Here is a 13,811-nt window from a genome sequence, read left to right on the forward strand (position 1 = left end):
AATGAACCAAATGACACTGTGCTAATTTCACTGTGCTTCTACCATTGTTAAGAAAATTATTTTCTTTCTGCCCTGGCCCTGCTGAGGGACTATTTCTCAAAATAGTTCTTCAAAGTAAAATTCTCTGTCACCTATGTTTTGCATATATACTGTGCATCTAGGGGATCAGTAAGTTTTAGAAGAAAAAAATATGCTTGAGAGCTCAATAAAACTCCTCGGAGAAACAAGACAGACTTTAAAGTATATCAACCACAGAAATAAACCTACTTTCAGCTAAGTGAAAAATTAATTAATCTGCTGTGCAGCTGTGGTTTCTGAAGCAGTACTGTGGGCAAATGGAAGCGCTACTTGGAGTGCGTTTGTTTTTCTTCCTCAGGTACATCAGCTGGAGAATTCGAACGCAACTTTTGAGAAGAAAGTTGCGGTGAATAGATCCGTATTAGGTGGGAATAACCGAGATTACTCTCCAGGAGGCCAGCAGCACTCCACTCACGTGCCTAACAGCATTCACAATACCACGCTCCCTAAGAAGTGTCTGCTGGCTGCACGTGGGACTCTCCCTTTTCTTTGTAAGGGAAGTCTGCCATGTCAAAGGTGGACTGGAGTTTAAGAGACTTTCAGACAGAACTCTTTCACTGGATATGGGAGGAATCAGCCTTGGGAGTGCTGCGACTGCTCATAAGCGTCCTGCAGAAGTATCACGTCTAGAAGTGCTACGCACTTAAATATTGCCGCATCTAAACAAACACCCCCAAGATGTGTTCCTTCTCACTTGTACATTCAAATGAACGTCAGGTGAAAAAAAAAAAAAGAAAATCAAGGCTTTTCCATTACTTTAGTTCAGAATTCAGACAAGGATTATTGTGCCAATGACATTTTATCGTCATTATAAGTGTAAATGGTTAGTTGCAAGACAGTGTGGACTTAAGTGACAATGTTACATATAACCTGATGTTGCAAAATAAAATATGAATTAAAAAAGGGAAAAAAGAAACGAGGTGCTGTAATTCCTGTCTGGAGGTGTCCTGCTATCTATTAATATACAGAGTATGTCTCTGAGAAAGACCGATGTGATGAAGTGGAATTACTGTTTGGAAAGTGATAAAAATTGCATAAAGCAAATTCTGCATATCTAAATGTACTACACAGTTACTTGGAAGAACACGTTATCATTTAAGAGTGTATATAACATTTTAGCTCTTAAGCAGTGAAATTATTTTTACTATGAATTATTCATCTCCTGTACTCATCATGTAAAGGGGCAGTGACTTCCTTTATCAACAAAATACTTTTTATTGACACTAAGAACAGCATTTAATTGAACCTATTTCCCCAATTATCGTCAGAAAAGAGTTTACACTGGTGTTTTGGAAAAATGTTTTAGGAAGATTTATCAGAGCTGCAAAAAAAGCTGTCCGTGAACTAATGGAATTAGATTATCTTTGAATTCTCTCCACCAGAACTTAGAATGGCCACTAATTCCTTTCTTTGCTCTTTTGGTGTTTGCAAAGGGGTTCACTAAAGCCTGAATTGATATAATTATTGGCTTGGATTGTTAGAGATTTAGGCCAGATGGCTATGGGTTTCTAAAGTCCCAGTTGCTTGTGTTAGCTTTTCTAGTTTGCCTATAGGGTTTGGGGATCAGCAATTTGAAAGGGCTGCAAACTTGTAAAACAGTATTATTCATGGGGGCAGAATGTTCATCAGCGTGACCCAGTACTAAATACATTCATTATGGGCATTTCTATTCTGCACAATTTGCCACACGGCGCTGGTTTGTGAAAAAAAAAGAGACAATGGCTTATAAAATGCTTTTGAATGCTTAAAAAGAAGGGGAGTTCACGCTGAGCCTCCTCTGCTTTCTTTTTCAGCAAGAACCTTCTTAGTGACTTTGGCCGAGCTCTGCTGAGAGTAAGTAAATTGGAAAAATCAGAGATGTACTTCTAACATTTTTGGACATGGGGGGGGCGGAATAGAAGAGAGAGAAGAGAGCAATAAAAGAGAGCGATGGTACAATTACGGGCAACACCAATAAACCAATGGACAAAGTTAGCAGAAAACCAATGAACAGCATGGTGAGACTGCGGCTAAAATGATAAACTTAAAAAGCAAATGCAAAAAAGGGGAAACAGAAATCACATCATAAATAGATACATTTGAAATGAGAACTACACATCCGCTTCTGTGACCTGGGTGCAGCCTGAAGCTCACAGAACAATCTAAGGCATTTCTGGTGTGCACAAAATACACGCTCGACTCAGTCATAAGATTATTTTCTTTTGTGCAAACGTGTCGCAGCGTAAACGTGAAAAGAGTTTTCAGCAATAGCAGAGAGGCAAGGAATTCGACACTTTCCAAACACTTCATCTAGCTTGTGGCTTCTTTTGCTTTAAAACACTTGGCGCGTAGAAGGTGTACTTAGCGCAAATTGTCATGGTAAAGCATGAAGTGCTTTTTCAACTAGGATGAAAAAGCTCTTCTGAAGAGCCACCGGAACAGCAAGTCAAAAAAGCAGAGAAACACGCACAGAGACGATCGCACACATGCACGCACGGAAGAACCGAGCTCAGGCAAATGCAGCTGCGCTGGGCGACAAAAATGCTGCAAGAGGGAGCCAGGGGAAGGACCGGAGCGTGCAAGATGTTACTGACTTGGAAAAGGAGGAGGGAGAGATTTCGAGGAGCGAAGGAAAGCTCTCCGTGCTCCACGCAGGAGCACAGATGTTGGGGAAGAGCAGGTAACGCTAGGTAAATAAGCAGCGAGAAGCCGCTCCTGAGGCGCGGTTAGAGAGCGCCGTCACCCCCGGCTCCTTCACTGAGCAAACGCACCGAAAAGATCCCAGTGAGTTAAACAAGGGGAACCTAAAACTATGTAAATGCGTGATCGCGCTTTTCGTGGCAGGAAGGGGAGGAATTAAAATCACAAAAAAAACCCCAAACCGCTCGAAAGTGCCCTCAAAATGCTGCGCGGGGGGGGGGGGGGGAGAAGTTGATTTAAAGTTGCCCTTTAGTGGTTTGTGTGCCCGCCCCCCCTCACCCCCACTCCCAACGCCCCCCCACCCGCCATTTCGCGGCGGCACACGGGCTGGCGGAGGAGCCGCCCCCCCCCCCCCCGCCCCTTCCCACTCCCCCCCCCTCCCCGGCGCGGAGGGCTGCGGGGCGGCCGCGCTTGTCCCCGGTGGGTCGGCGGGCTGATTGGCTGGCCGGGACTCAGCACATGCCGGGGAAAAAAAAAAAAAAAAAGCCGGAAAAAAAAAAAAAAAAAAAAAAGCTTTGTCTGGGGAGTTGGAGTGAAGTTGCGGAGGATTTTAGGCTGGAGCCGGCGAGCGAGGGTGTTTAGTCTGGCGGCGAGCGGGGGAGAGGGAAGGAGAGAGGAGCTCCGCCGGAGGAGAGGCTGCGGATCCCGCTGGCTTTTCCCGGCGGTCCCTGGATGCCGCCGGCCGGAGAGGAGCAGCACCCTGCCCTGACCCGTTTCGTCCTGGAAGAGGAGCGGGGAGTCAAATGAGAAAGCGTGGATTGCGTACAGATTGTAGCTGGATGTCCTGGCACGGTGTGTATAAAAAAAAAGCAAAGCAAACTTTTCTGATCCGGTAAGATATTAATACTTGGCTGGCTAGAAAAAAGGCGTTCGCAAGTTTTGAAGGACCAGATGTGCGCTGGGTTTAAGGTACCGGAGGAAGTCGAAATAATTGCTTTTTAACTTGCTGGGAGAAATGAATTGCAAAAACTTACCGATGCACCGAGTCGGCAGTAAAATGCACTTTATATTCATTTTTGCACTGATGATAATATCTCTCAATAAGGCTGTGCTGGGCAAGAATTTGAAATACAGGATTTATGAGGAGCAGAGAGTTGGATCGGTAATTGCAAGACTGTCGGAGGATGTAGCTGATGTTTTATTAAAAATGCCTAACCCTTCCTCGGTTCGTTTTCGAGCCATGCAGAGGGGGAATTCTCCCTTGCTCGTAGTCCGTGAGGATAATGGAGAAATCAGCATAGGAGCTAAAATTGACCGGGAACAACTCTGCCAGAAAAACTTAAACTGCTCCATAGAGTTTGATGTGATCACTCTGCCCACTGAGCATCTGCAGCTTTTCCATGTTGAAGTTGAAGTGCTGGACATTAATGACAACTCTCCCCAGTTTTCCAGAGCTCTTATCCCTATCGAAATATCCGAGAGCGCAGCTGTAGGAACCCGGATCCCTTTGGACAGCGCTTTTGATCCAGATGTAGGAGACAACTCCCTTCACACTTACTCCCTTTCTGCAAATGATTTTTTCAGTATTGAGGTGAGAACCAGGACTGATGGTGCTAAGTATGCAGAGCTGATCGTGGTTAGGGAGCTGGACCGGGAGTTGAAGTCAAGTTACGAACTCCAACTCACCGCTTCAGATAAAGGGGTGCCTCAGAGGTCCGGATCATCCCTCCTGAAAATAAGCATTTCGGATTCCAATGACAACAGCCCCGTTTTCGAGCAACAGTCGTATATAATCCAACTCTTAGAAAATTCACCGATTGGGACTTTGCTCATAGACCTCAATGCTACTGATCCAGATGAGGGCGCTAACGGTAAAGTCGTGTACTCTTTTAGTAGTCATGTGTCTGCCAAAATTATAGAGACTTTTAAGATAGATTCGGAAAAAGGACATCTGACCCTCCTGAAGCAAGTGGACTACGAAGTAACCAAGTCCTATGAAATTGATGCTCAGGCTCAGGATTTGGGGCCAAATTCTATTCCAGCGCACTGCAAAATTATAATTAAAATTGTGGATGTGAATGACAACAGACCCGAAATTAACTTAAACCTGATGTCCCCCGAGAAAGAAGAGATAGCTTACATTTCTGAAGGGTCACCCCTGGACACTTTTGTTGCCCTGGTCAGAGTGCAAGACAAGGACTCTGGCCTGAATGGAGAGATAGTTTGCAAGCTCCACGGACATGGCCACTTTAAACTTCAAAAGACTTACGAAAATAACTATTTAATCTTGACTAATGCCACTCTAGATAGGGAAAAGCGATCTGAATACAGCTTGACTGTAATAGCGGAGGACAAGGGAACGCCAAGCCTCTCCACAGTGAAACACTTTACTGTCCAAATCAGTGATGAAAATGACAACCCACCCCGCTTCCAGACAAACAGATATGAAGTTGTTATCTTGGAAAATAACTCTCCGGGAGCGTACATCACGTCAGTCACAGCCACAGACCCAGATCTAGGCGACAACGGGCAGGTGACCTACACTATTTTGGAGAGCTCTGTTTTGGGAAGTTCTATAACCACCTATGTGACCATCGACCCCTCCAACGGGGCGATCTATGCCCTGCGAACCTTTGATCATGAAGAAGTAAACCAAATAGCCTTTATGGTTCAAGCTAGGGATGGAGGGAGTCAGCAGCTTGTTAGCAATACCACGGTTGTACTAACCATCATTGACGAAAATGACAACCCTCCTGTCATCGTGGGGCCAGCGCTCCGCAACAGCACAGCAGAAATCTCAATCCCTAAAGATGCTGGAATTGGCTTTCTTGTCACCAGGATAAGGGCTACAGATAGAGACTCTGGTATGAACTCTGAACTCAGCTGCTCCATAGCAGCAGCTGACAAGGAAAACAGCATCTTTGTGATGGATCCCAAAACTTGTGACATCTCTATCAATGTGAGTGTCGAATCAGTTCCGGCAAAACAATGGGAGTTTTTTGTGATAGTCCAGGATAAAGGCAGTCCTCAGCTTAGTACTAAAGCACTTCTGAAATGTACCGTTTTTGAGTACGTTTATTCGTTTTCAAGCACGGAAGCAACTTTGGTAAGCCAACCCTCCCTAGACGTCTCCATGATAACGATTATATCCTTAGGATCAATATGTGCCGTGTTGTTGGTCATTATGGTTATCTTTGCTACAAGATGTAATCGAGAGAAAAAGGACACCAGGTCCTACAACTGTCGTGTGGCAGAATCGACCTACCAGCACCACCCAAAAAGACCCTCCAGACAGATCCACAAAGGGGACATTACGTTAGTGCCAACGGTTAATGGCACTTTACCCATCAGATCTCACCATAGAGCTTCTCCGTCATCATCTCCGACCCTGGAAAGGGGACAAATGAGCAGCCGGCAGAGCCACCACAGCCACCAATCGCTGAACAGCCTGGTGACAATCTCCTCTAACCACGTGCCCGAAAATTTCTCCCTGGAACTCACCCATGCTACTCCGGCTGTTGAGGTAAGGTCCATACCTCGTTTTGCACATCCCTTTGCTCACGCATTCACTTGGGAGCATGGAGGTACTCTGCATGCAGCCTGCGAGAGCAATGCCAATTAGATCTATGCCCAATGAGAATGTGTTATGGATTTCTCTTTAGATGTCACAGCTTTGCAGTTTTACTCCAATATCGATGGAACCCATTACTGTGGGGAACAGGATTAAATCTATTATTGATAGAATTACTTCTTGGTTCTTCCCTGTAAGGTCGAAACAATGGAGTGTAACATAGACAGTACTCTGCTCTGGTTTACTCCTCTTTCCTTCTTTCTTCCCTGCCTTCCCTTTCCCTCTGTATAGCTCAGTTTAAGAAAGAGTGCCCAAGTATTTGTGTAGAGAAACAATACAGGAAATTCTTTCATTACTGGGGAAGGATAACTAAAAGGTTAAACACTGACACATTTTAAGTGCAGCTCTTGTAATATATGATTGTAGTATCTCAAACTTGGAGACTACCCATCCCAGTTTTTGCTGCAAATGCCATGTAATGGCTTAAATGAGAGCTGTGTCCTGGTAACTCTTTACACGCAGAGCAATGACGTTTTATTTTGAATTAAAATCCTGGAATGGTAAAGGGTTGGTTCTAATCTATTAAAACAAAACTCCACCTCTGTTTAATTACTTATTTTACTTGTTAATGAATTAATTATTATGAGCTCAGAGGCTAATGAACAGCAGTGCATTTCCTCATGGTACATGGTCCTCAGGTGTTTCCTGTGGCAGACACTATACTACAAAATAGTCTGCTGTACTTCATTATATATGTGCAGGAATTTGATTTAATTAAACTTTAAAGGAAAAAAACCCAAACACCCAACAAACCAACCTGAGAAGTGAGTTAGTGGGTTTACAACTAGGTATTTGAGATTTCATTTCGAGGAATCAGTCTTTTCACCTTTTCTTTAGCAGGTTTCTCAGCTTCTCTCGATGCTTCACCAGGGCCAGTATCAACCAAGGCCAAGTTTTCGAGGAAACAAGTATTCCAGAAGCTACAGGTAAGGATCTGGACTGTTCTGCTACTTACGCCTGTACGTGTATCAGAAAATATAGACATGTATGTTTAATCAAAAAGTGGAATATAACTTACGTGAGATAATTTAATTCCACCATCACCCCAATTCTCTTCACAGATATGCCTTACAAGATATGGATAAATTCAGCTTGAAAGACAGTGGCCGGGGTGATAGTGAAGCTGGAGACAGTGATTATGATTTGGGGAGAGAGTCTCCAATTGACAGACTTCTCGGGGAAGGATTCAGTGACCTTTTCCTTACAGATGGGAGGATTCCTGCAGGTAAGAGCACAATGGAAGCTGAACAGTTTATTTACAGTGCTGCCTGGCTGTCACTTTGATAAAGCTACTACTGAGAAAGCAAAAATTCTTTAGCTTTCAAGCCCTGTATTTCCTTCCTTTTTACTCTGCCTCATGATAAATATTGAGCTGAAGCCTTCACATATCTAGTAAAACGAAGCCTCAGACACAACTGAAAATGTGCCCAGAGCAATGCCTACTTTTTTCTATTATTCACATCGTCTTCAGCTGGCTCCAAATTCCCCCCAAAAGCACGATCTGCTGCCTGTCCTTAGACTTTTAATGACTGGGTGGATGTTTTTGCAAAGCCAGGCAGTTGTGGTTTGTTAAAAATACACTGCACTATAATTTGGGAGATACATTTTCCACAGTGGGTTTGATTCATACGATACAAACTTCTACCATTCAGAAATGGGTTCTGAAAGTGGTTTAGAAATATGGATGGAGAAGAAAGAAAAGTGTATTTTTTCCCACTGAAAAATGAACTTGAGTGGCAAGGGGAGGATCTAAATATGTCCCAGCCTTTAAATCTTGCAACCCTAATTTCTAGAAGAAAAAGCTTAAGAGGTACAATTCCGGGGCAGAGGGCAGAAAAGAAAAAAGCTAGAAAAGGGTGAGTGAAAGTAAGATAAACGCACACGTACATATTCACGTGTATGAAGTACCGCTTTTAAATTTATGCCCGGTTATAAGTTGAATAAAAGAGGCCATGGGAAATCAGGCTAAGTAGAGATATGAGAATTTTGTAATTACTTTAATAATTATACAGCCACTGGTTGTAACCTAGATCTCGTACTTATTTCAGATCGTATTCAGTTTTCTCTCTATAACCGACAGGGCCGGATGATTTCGGTGTGGTTCACTGAACCAAGAGTGTAAACTTAAGAAGTTTAGTAAAGTCACTTTATACACGGGGGCACGTTGCTTTGTGGGGTGGTGCAGCACATATTCCCTCCTAAAGTGACCCCCACATATTGCCCAGGGCTGGAGGAGAGGAGCTGCAGCGCTGCAGCTCCTTCCCTCTGCTGCCAGGGATAACACCAGTGAGGGGAATTGTACCTGACCTTGGGGTGTTTTACCCTGACAAATGTGCTGTTAGGCTAGGCCGGAGTAAACCCCAAAAGTCTAATTTGTTCTTCTTATACATTTTAACTTTAAAAATTTCTTTGTATATTTTGCTCCAGACTGGGTCTTGTATCACCTACCCAGGCACTCACCTACCTCCTCAACTCAGTCTTATGTACCCAATGTTTCAAAACCAGAGACCTTGAAAAGCTACTGTTTTTTCAGAATCCTTAACCGAAATCTGGAGTCCTAATATACTTTTTATCCTCATCGCCCCCAGCTCCTATTACTTCCCCCTCTGCCAGCTAGCACAAGGCCTGTCTCATTCTCTCCTATGCTTAGCAAGGAGGCAGGGAGGGATCTGCTGGAGCTCTCAGTTGCCCGGGGAACTTCCAAGTGCAATGGTGTTTGCACTGGCATGCAGCCCCGCTTCTGCCAAGGAAGAGCTGTCTCCTTCCCGGTGGGCAGCTGGGGGCTGCCAGCAGGCGGGAGCGGTTACCCTCTTGGCTAGCTGAAATGCCCATGACTCCTTTTCAGCTCTTGCAATTTGGTCTCTAAACAGGAAGCCAAAGGGTAGGATTTCCAAAAGTGCCCGGCTAATTGCATTCAAAGTAAGGAAAACTCCTGCTGAGTGCAGACGGAACTGGGTTGGGCTATCAAGACGGGCATTTAATCTCACCCAGACGTCCATCTGCCGCTACGCGTGGTCTTAATCTGCCAGATAAGTATGCTGAACCTGTTCAGATGAGACCTGAATTGATCTGCAATCCAAACAAATAAAAAGAAAAAGAAAAAAAACTTCCTGGAGGTTTCCTGTTCTCCATTTTGAAAGGTTTTTGCATTGCCAGTCTGGACACAGGCAAAATGCTGCGAGAAAGTCCTTTCAGTTTGTCCCTTTAAGGTGGAACTGGAAAGGAATGGAGCCAGTCACTCGAAACTCCAAAAATGACATGATCAGCAAGTTCCATAACTGTCCTTGAAAGACTTGTTTCTTTCTCTCTCTCTTTTAAACCTTCACCAATAAGCTTTAAGTCCTGGCCAAAAAAAAAAAAAAAAAAAAAAAAAAAGCTGTTGTGCATCTGTTTTTTTTTATTTATTTATTGCTGATTTAAGGACAGGCTGTGACACCATTCAATTTCCTCAGAGTGTCTTTTGATCTTATGTTCAGGAATGTCACAATTTATTATTTTATACCAAAACCAACCCTGATAACATCAGTAACAAAACTCACAATAAGATAACCCTCACTACTAATGAAATGCTAGACCATTGAAAGTGTCTCATTAATTTACAGGAGTCTTCTTAGTTAGAACAGTAATCCTCGCCTTCTGGGATGAGTTGAGAGCTGGTCCAAGCACCACGGATCACTTAGATATCTTTTCACCTTTCTAACTTTTAGGCATTTTCTGTAAAACAGCACACGTGCTTTTCATACATGGGAACAAAGCACTTGAAGGTATTTCAGTCACTTGTATCAAAACTTCAGCCACTGATATTTTCTAGGTTGCTTTGTTTGAAGCTCACCGGACCAGCAGGCCATTTGCAATAGCTTGCGCAATATCCAGCCTGCAGCCTGAACCTGTATTCTTGAAGAAATTCATACTCTCACATGTAAGACACAGAGAAAGTTTATACTCAAAGGAATGGAAAGGGCATTAGGAAAGCAAACAATATGATAGGCTGTGTAAAGCGCAGAGATAAATAACGCTGACAGTGTGAAAGTAGGACTTTATCAATCACTGGTATGTCCTAAGCTGAAATACTCTGTTCAGCTCTGCTTACACCACTGCAAAAAGATTTTTTGATAAACTAAGTGGATCCAGAGCCAGATGGGAAATGTGATGAGAAAGTGAGGAAATCTTACAGGGCATGACTGCAAGCATTTCTGGTGTATCCAATATATAAAAAGAGAAAGAAAAAGAAACTCCCTTCTGTGTGGGATAATCTAACCATTAATTGACAGAGAATTAGGGCAAAAGCTTCTTACAGTCAAAATATGCATAATGCAAAGAGTCTGGCATTTCTGAAAACTTTCTTTTGAACTATGTGACTCAAATTCAAGGTAGTGGCCCCTGCAGCACCTAGGTCTTTTCCAGCAGGTCTGCCAAGCACCCAGACAGCACCCAGGCTGAGCCGAGGCTTCGTGTCCTACAGAGTGGGTTCCCTTTGGAGAGGAAAATTTGGCCTCTCTCCTGGCACATCCCTCTTTGCAGGTCCCTCAAAGAGGGCTTTGCCTGTCTCTGCTTCCAGGGACCTTTCCCAGGCCTCTGCAGTGGGAGAGGTCTTTGCAGAGGACTCTTGCAGTGCCCCTCCGTGAGCCAGTTCAGACCAGCGTAGCTCCCAGGGATGCAGTCGTTTGCCCCATCACATTGCTTCTCCCTGAGAGACACCACTAAAACCAAGCAGCTGAAAGAGCGGCTCTGTTGTCTTCTGCTCTTCAGCCCTCCTGGCTGGCCTGGATGCCCACCTTGTGGGTTAGAGCCCCCCTTGTGCCAACGCCTGAGCCAGCATGGTACAGTAACCTGAGCTACAGAGCTTCAAATACACTTCAGAGTAACTTCAGTATAAACACCGGAGTCACATGAGGTGTGAATTAAGCCCCAGGTATTCTGATACTGGATTAAAATTTAACTGATTCAGTTAAAAAGGTAATATGGCAGTGGATCACCTCGTATTCAACATACACCTCATTGTCAGATCAAAAGGAGGTGTGTTAATGAAGAGGGAGATCCCTCTGCACTTTATTGTTCTTTCTTCTTTATTTCCCCTCTCCATTTATTCCCACTTTATTACTCTGATATGCTTCTCTAATTGCACGTGGAAGACTTCACTAAACCTTAAGTAAATGCTTGGAGGTTGAAACACCTTCCTTTTATTTTAATTTTTTTTTTTTTTTTACTGAAACAGCACTGTACAAAGGGAACGAATGGCTTTAAGTCACAAGTCCTTGTTTTCCACCTGGATTTACGTGTTTATCTTCAGCCCTAGTTAAGAGATCGCATTACTGTCTTACATGTTCTGCATTTATTGTTCTCATTTTCTGAGACCATTCAGAAATAGAAGTACATTTAGATCCAGACCATTTGTATTTGCTACCTTTCTGCACACAGAAAGTGAACCCAAACGCCAGACTTGAACGTCTTCGGAGAAGTTCAGTCCTTGTGTTAGTCCCTGCCAATGTAAGTGATATCTGCAACAGGAGGGGGATGCTCACTCTCCTCTTCTCTCTCTTGCAGCGATGCGGCTGTGCACGGAGGAGTGCAGGGTTCTGGGGCACTCCGACCAGTGCTGGATGCCACCGTTGCCCTCTCCCTCCTCCGATTACAGAAGTAACATGTTCATCCCTGGGGAGGAGTTCCAGTCGCCCCAGCAGCAGCTGCAGCTGCAGCAGCAGCAACAGCAGCAGCAGCCGCAGCAGGGCCTCGAGGAAGATCCACAGCCTGCTGACGCCAGCGAGAAGAAGAAGAGCTTTTCAACGTTTGGTAAAGACTGCCAGAGCGAGGAGGAGTCAGGGGACACCTGTACCTCCTCTCTCCTCTCTGAAATGAGCAGCGTCTTCCAGCGCTTGCTGCCTCCCTCGCTGGATGCCTACACGGAGTGCAATGAGATGGATCGCTCCAACTCGTTGGAGCGCAGGAAGGGACATTTGCCAGCCAAGACTGTAAATTATCCACAGGGGGTGGCAGCCTGGGCAGCCAGCACACATTTCCAAAATCCTGCCAACAACGGGCCCGCTCTGGGGACTCACTCGAGCGCGCAGCCTTCCTCTAAATGGCTGCCAGCCATGGAGGAGATCCCAGAGAATTACGAAGAAGATGATTTTGACAACGTGCTCAACCACCTCAGTGACGGTAAACATGAACTCATGGATGCCAGTGAGCTGGTGGCAGAAATTAACAAGCTGCTGCAAGATGTCCGGCAGAACTAATTGTTTCAAAAGCCTATTTTTCCATATTTATGGAAAACTTGAAGGGAGAAAAAAAAAAAAAAGAACAAAAAACAGACTGAGAAGAACTGGCATTGCCAACTAGTTGCATTTATCATAAATGTGTCTGTGTATGTTGAATATTAAAATACTGTATTTTCATATGTACACAATGCAAGTGTGATTATCTTTATCTGTATTTTAAAAATACATTTGTACCTTATATTTATGTGTAATTTAACAAATAAATTTTATTTTTGTACACCCACAGCAAGCATGTTTTCCTAAATGTATATAGATGGTACCACCCTTGTCAAACTTCCAGCATTCTTGCCACACAGGCATGTTTGGAAAAAAAAAAAAAAAAAAAAAAAAAGGAGGGAGGGATATTGCTTTCCCTTATTATTTCTTTTAGGTCTCAAATGTTAGAAATACGACTTCAAACCACTGAAAAGTTATGCAAACATTGATTTCAATAAATGATCCAACACCTTGTTGCAATGCTTCATTCTTATAATAAAGAGTTGTCAACTCCCATGAAACCCAAAATGTCCTTTTTATTTTGATGCTTTTGGTCTACAGAATCATTTTCCCATCTACCTAATGGATTATTGCAGGCTGGGGTCTTCCTCTCTTTTACAAGTAAGTGTTTTCCCAAGTGAACAAATCATGGAATTCAGTGATGGGACTTCCAATGTTATCTCTGCAGAAAAAGGTAAATTTGTTCTGCTGTTGTTACGCTGCAAAGCCAGTTGAAGTGAGCGCTGTATACTTGAAAGACAGCAATAAAATCAGCTTTCCTGACCTCAAGCTGAATTCTCAATTTATGTAAATAAAAAATTGCAATTGACTGCTTTCCCCTTGTGAATGACATCAAAATAAAAGGAATGTCTTGTCTCCCAGGAAAACAGCTGATGATAGCTATATTTTGCCTCTGCTGTAAGCATGCCTATCTTGAATTTGCAAAATAGTACAGAAATACTTAAACTTCCTAGAAAAGAGCTATCCTGCAGGTACATTGGTTCTTGCTGAATTCCATCCTTCCGTAGTGGGGTTTCTCCCCGTACTGAAGCTAGCTCAATGAAAACAGTAATTTATGCCATGGTGCCATCACCACTGGGGGGGTGATATAACTAATTATTTCTCAGATAAAAGTCAATGTGGTCCCTTAAGTTCCTTTTTTTCAAAAACATTTTTGCTTAGCCCATCATACACAGGGAGATTTTTGTAATAGTAAAGAAACTGATTTT

General features: G+C 43.6%; 1 protein-coding gene across 2 annotated transcripts; it reads left to right on the plus strand.

The window, feature by feature from the left end:
* Positions 1-3,244: 3,244 nt before the first annotated feature.
* PCDH18 (protocadherin 18) lies at positions 3,245-13,057 on the plus strand. Of its 2 annotated transcripts, none has more exons than XM_030023104.2 (4): positions 3,245-6,220; positions 7,166-7,254; positions 7,390-7,553; positions 11,873-13,057. In XM_030023104.2, the coding sequence occupies exons 1-4, from the start codon at positions 3,713-3,715 to the stop codon at positions 12,562-12,564; spliced, it is 3,453 nt and encodes a 1,150-aa protein (XP_029878964.1). In that variant the 5' UTR covers positions 3,245-3,712; the 3' UTR covers positions 12,565-13,057. The 2 variants fall into 2 exon arrangements, with proteins under 2 accessions (XP_029878964.1, XP_029878973.1); XM_030023113.2 differs by having other exon boundaries at positions 3,246-6,220; positions 7,169-7,254.
* The last annotated feature ends 754 nt before the right edge of the window (positions 13,058-13,811 follow it).

Source organism: Aquila chrysaetos, chromosome 1 (genome assembly GCF_900496995.4).
Source record: "Aquila chrysaetos chrysaetos chromosome 1, bAquChr1.4, whole genome shotgun sequence".
Taxonomy (NCBI): Eukaryota; Metazoa; Chordata; class Aves; order Accipitriformes; family Accipitridae; genus Aquila; species Aquila chrysaetos.

Excerpts from the sequence above, each read along its gene's own strand:
- PCDH18 (XM_030023104.2), top strand. The coding sequence starts at position 3,713 with ATGAATTGCAAAAACTTACCGATGCACCGAGTCGGCAGTAAAATGCAC. Across the intron at positions 7,255-7,389 it reads AAGTATTCCAGAAGCTACAG|ATATGCCTTACAAGATATGG; the intron begins GTAAGGATCTGG and ends TTCTCTTCACAG. Across the intron at positions 7,554-11,872 it reads AGATGGGAGGATTCCTGCAG|CGATGCGGCTGTGCACGGAG; the intron begins GTAAGAGCACAA and ends TCTCTCTTGCAG.